We start from the raw sequence: 5,000 nt of genomic DNA on the forward strand, positions 1-5,000 counted from the left end.
ATGTAAATACGTTACGTTGGGACTATGGTTGTGCATCAATTTGAGATTCAACCTTTAATGAAACGTCCTCTTCGTTTTTTAGGTTTTTCAATCTACTTCTTTTATGGCATACGGAACAGTTTGGAGGGCGAAAGACAAATATGTCAATTCACAGATGAGAACCAGATGAGTTAAGAACTCGGTTATTATACAACAATGCTTCGCCAAACGTAAGCGTTCCTGGAAAAACCTGTCAGGGTGTGAGCTAAACTTGATAAAAGCAAAACGCTATACTAAAGAACCAAGAGGCACAAGCAAACGCAGATAGGAGTAAAATTTTACTTCAAAGGAAAGTATTAAATTTTAAGCTCTGTAAAGATGACATAAAGCTTGTCTCCGTTTTCTCCAAGGTCATTGGTTAAAGAAATTCACCAATAGCCAATCAAATGCAAGCCTTGTACATGTAGGGCGCAAAATTCGTGATACGTGTGCATTCTCTATGCATAATTATGATTAATTAATTATTTCGAAATTGTTTTCCTTGCATATTATTAGTAAAGCAATCACAGGATTTTTCTCGCGGAATATGAAACAAAAAAGCACCCGCAAATTTTTTCAAAGAGTACAAATTGCACTCGCCCTTCGGGCTCGTGCAATTTTATTCGTCTTTGAAAAAACTACTCGTGCTTATTTATTCCAAAGTGCGCCCTGCGAGAAGAACCTCTCTAAAACTCACCAAAGGGCTCTGCAGAAATCGTGTCAAGTCTTTTAAGTCGCTGCAGCCCAAATTTCTGGGCTAGTCACTCCGGTCAAACCTGTTTAGGCAGCGCACGCATCATATTTTTGACAAGGCGAAGGTCAAAATCGAGCCTTCAGTACGAAAATCAATATGGCGCCTGGGAGTGCGATCGAGACTTGGCCTGGGTTTGAAACTGTCTCCAAGCAATGGCTTGCGCATACTCAATAACGACTTTACACAATTTCTGAAGATTCCTTTCTTTCTCGTGGAGTTAAGAAAGGCTCTGCTGGCAGGGTGGAAATCATGTGATTAGCTATACAAACACGCTGTGACCGTAGTTTTCAATAAGTATAGGAAATCGTACGGGCTTGCTCGTGGATTTCGTGATTTGTGGGAAGGAGTGTTGTTTTGAAAGTTCTCAAACACTGAAACTTCGAGTGCAATTTGGGAACTTTCAAAGCGTTTCGAGTGACCATAAATCACGAAATCCACGAGCAAGCTCATACGATTTTTATTTATTATACACTCAAACAAAATCACTCCATCGCTTTGTTTCCATAGCAACTTCCGTATAGCACTCTACAACCTATTTACGCATTCGTCAATTGACCAATCAGAAACGCGATGTTCTTTTGAGTATATAATAATATTATGTATTTACTAGCAGTTTTTTAAAACAAGCCCTGATAACCAAGCAGAATTGGACTATACCAATTAGTTCTGTCAGGAGTTCCTGCTTCTTTTGTTGGTTTCGGTTGGTCGTTATCCTTCTTTTTGTACATTAAATTTTATTTTAAATCGACGAAGCGATAAAACTAATAAGGGTTAGAATGCTTTAGAAAGTATTTTGATAATCATTATCATCATCATCATCATCACAGGAGCCCTACAACTCCAATACTCGGTCTATGATGTAACGGCATTTTCACCGATCAAGCTATTTTCAAACGACTGCTTAAATAAGGTTTGGCTTGTAATAACTTCTCGTGCAAGACTTGTGATTAGGTGAAAGAATCTGGTTTCACGGGAAAATCAATCGAAAAATAACTCGGTATGTGAAAACGCCGTTCCACAAATACAATATATTAATGAAGTTGTTCGGTCCTAAGTTATGGGTTCCTGTAATAATAATCATCATAATTACTATAAGAAGGTATCAAATTTATCTGGCTGAGCACAAATGCTCTACCAGTTGGGGAGAGTGGACATAAAATTACATCAAGAGACATTAAAGCTTGTCAAAATCAGTACGTAAGATATAGGTTTTTTTGGTGAGAAGAGAAAAACCTCTCAGAACTGAGTAAGGGAACCAACATACCCAACACACTTATGACGTTTTGGGTCTGCTTCTTTCTTTGTTGTTAATGTTCGCCTTGTTTGTAATATAGCCGCATTGACAAGAATATTGGCCCGTGGGCGGGGAGTTAAATTTGGCCGCGCGAGAACGAGAAGGACGCGCGAGGGAGAGCGTACGTCAAAATCCCCTTCGAACACCTGCCACGAAACCCAGAATGAAAGGAAACAAAATAAAATAGAAAAAAATGAAAACTGCGTTTTTAATATTTTGTTTAGGACCTGATTTGAAAGCTAAGACGAAAACGAGATGTCATTGGCCTTCTAATCGAGAAATACGGCGGAAAACAACTTCTCCTCGGTAAAGCACTGAGCGCTCATCATGAGGATAGTCTCGTGCATTCGCCTCCGAGATACACAGGGATATTCATGGGATGATTGTAACGTGACCTTCTTCAAAAGAAATATTTTCCTCGTGAACAAATACTTAAATATTCTCATTCCATGCACCGCAAATAACACATTTGGGCCATTCATTTGATCAACTATAAATAATCTGAAATCAAACAAGTTGTTAATTTACGCTAAATTGAAATTGAGTAGAATGGGATACAATGTCGGAGCACGGAGGCTTCAAGTAAAAGCCGCTATAAACCGCCTGATTGACTGATAGTGATAAAAAACTACGCTAACCGACAACGTGACTTGCTTGCTAAAAACTCATGACTGCGCAATGAAATAGGGTAATAAGAATGATCTTTGCATCAGAACGAGAGTGGTCGCCGCCACACGATGAGTTCTCTCGCCAAGGCACTGACTCGCAAAAAAGTCATTGATCGCAGAAGGTTGACTTCAACACCATTGAATCGCTGCTTGTCGGTGTTCGACTTGACCTCTATAGGTATTGGAACTACCATTGGAGCGGGTATATACGTGGTGGTAGTTGATGTTGCCCGCGAACACACTGGTCCTAGTATTGTTATTTCATTTCTGATTGCTGGTATAGCGTCAATCCTATCAGGGCTCTGCTATGCTGAATTCGGTGCCCGCGTCCCTAAAGCCGGTTCTGCTTATGTTTACAGTTATTTGACGATAGGAGAGCTCTGCGCTTTTGTGATTGGTTGGAACATGATTCTAGAATATGTCATCGCTTGTTCTTCACTCGCGCGGGCAACAAGCACTTATATTGATTCTCTCTTCGGTGACAGGATTAAAAACTTTACCCTCTCAACTTTCGGTGAGATACACACCACTGGTATTGCCCAATATCCAGACCTGTTTTCCATGGTTCCAATTTTTTTAATAAGCATCGTTCAGATCGCTGGTATTAAGAAAACCTCCTGGTGTATGTCATTCTTTACTGGACTCACTTTGTTCGTGATCGTTTTCATCACTGGAGTTGGAGCATGTTATGCCGAACCTAGGAACTGGACTGACAATTTCATGCCGTATGGATTCTCTGGAGTCATGGCTGGCTCAGCAACATGCTTCTTTTGCTTTGTTGGCTTTGATGTTATTGCAACCGCTGGAGAAGAGGCACGAAATCCTGCCAGAGACATACCCATCTCAATTCTCACAACCATCGGTGAGTCAGTACAAAAGGATAATCAATACAATTGAAATCTTCAACTCGGTTTAACACCCAACCCCCCCCCCCCTCCCCCCAGTAGGCCATTTCCGGGTTCATGTCTGCCTCCTCTTCAAAGCGAGTCTAATTGCGAAATTTTTCTTATGAAAATTAGGTTTCATTCATATGTAAAGTAGAACTAATTACCATCACAAAAACTTCTTTGCCATATCGCACGTACAATACAACTTTATTTCACTACGCTAGCCACACACAACAAAAGCTGGTTTCCAGGTGGGGCGTAGGTAAACACGTTAAAATAGAAGTATATTACATAGAATCAGTGCGATCCAGTAGAAGGCATGGAGGGCGAGGGGCAAGTTTGCGTTTGAAATCAGAAAGCGATTTTGCCGTCTTTGCCTCATAGGAAAGATTATTCCAGAGAATTGCACCACTATACTTAAAGCTGCGCTTCAAAAAATTTGTGTATGGCCTTGGAAGTGCTAGATCAGTCTCGATATTCCTAAGATTGCAATTTATGTTAGTATCATTCAGCTTTACAACGGAGTTACTCAGTTGGGGGGCAGATAGATCATTGCCTTTATAGACCGGGCACACACGCGCATTTTTCCAGTCATCAATAAAAATTCCAGAGGAAAGTGACAAATTAAATATAAAAGTCAAAGATGGAGCAATTATACTAGACGCGATTTTAAGGACCTTGGCAGGAATCTTATCAAGGCCAGTGCTTTTCGACACCTTTAAGTTTTTTAGCGTAAGCGCGACATTTTCCACTGGTATATTAGAGAATCGAAAGGCTGGAAAACTATTCTGAATGTTGCTGAGATATGTGTTAACGCTATTGGAGGACCTTTTCGTTGATTGAGCGGCCAAAGTTGGTCCTATGTTTACAAAGAAGTCATTAAATGACTCGGAGATATCTTTATCGTCAGAAACAATTTTATCGTTAACAAGAATATCATTGACAGGGGAAGATTTATTACCTTTGCCTGCACTTAGACTCGCTTTGAAGAGGAAGCAGACATGAACTCAGAAATGGCCTATTCGGAAATGTTTCCTTTTGAGAGTTGGAGGTCCTGTGATCGCGAATATCACCACCAAGAATTTCAGACCATTTCACAGTACTTGAGAGCGCATAAGTTGCGCAGGGACTGGAGAAATGTTAACCGAAAACGTACAATCACGCATGACCAGTAGTTTTGAAATTTAAACTGAGTATTCAATTTTCCGTGCCAGTTTTGAACTTTGCTCTCGAGATTATGAATTCCCATTTCCTTGATATATCGCAAATAGTTAGCTATGAACTTTCGTTTCATTATAAAATAAGCGGTGCTTGAAAAGTAAAAACTATTTCAAGCTTTTGATATCGTTCAGTTATTCTGCATTTATCGTACCAACGTT

The 5,000-nt window shown here is 40.0% G+C and overlaps 1 protein-coding gene and 1 pseudogene across 1 annotated transcript in view; both read left to right on the forward strand.

Moving 5' to 3' along the window:
- Nucleotides 1-2,244, forward strand: part of LOC138059989 (cationic amino acid transporter 2-like) — a 6,437-nt gene extending 4,193 nt beyond the window's left edge. The window contains exon 4 of the mRNA XM_068905653.1: nt 83-2,244. Within this exon, the coding sequence (XP_068761754.1) occupies nt 83-174 (92 nt within the window). The 3' untranslated portion in view covers nt 175-2,244. The remainder of the gene's footprint in view (nt 1-82) is intronic.
- A 515-nt stretch (nt 2,245-2,759) lies between these two features.
- Nucleotides 2,760-5,000, forward strand: part of LOC138059424 (cationic amino acid transporter 2-like) — an 8,131-nt pseudogene continuing 5,890 nt past the window's right edge.

Source organism: Montipora capricornis, chromosome 8, assembly GCF_036669925.1.
Source record: "Montipora capricornis isolate CH-2021 chromosome 8, ASM3666992v2, whole genome shotgun sequence".
Lineage (NCBI taxonomy): Eukaryota > Metazoa > Cnidaria > Anthozoa > Scleractinia > Acroporidae > Montipora > Montipora capricornis.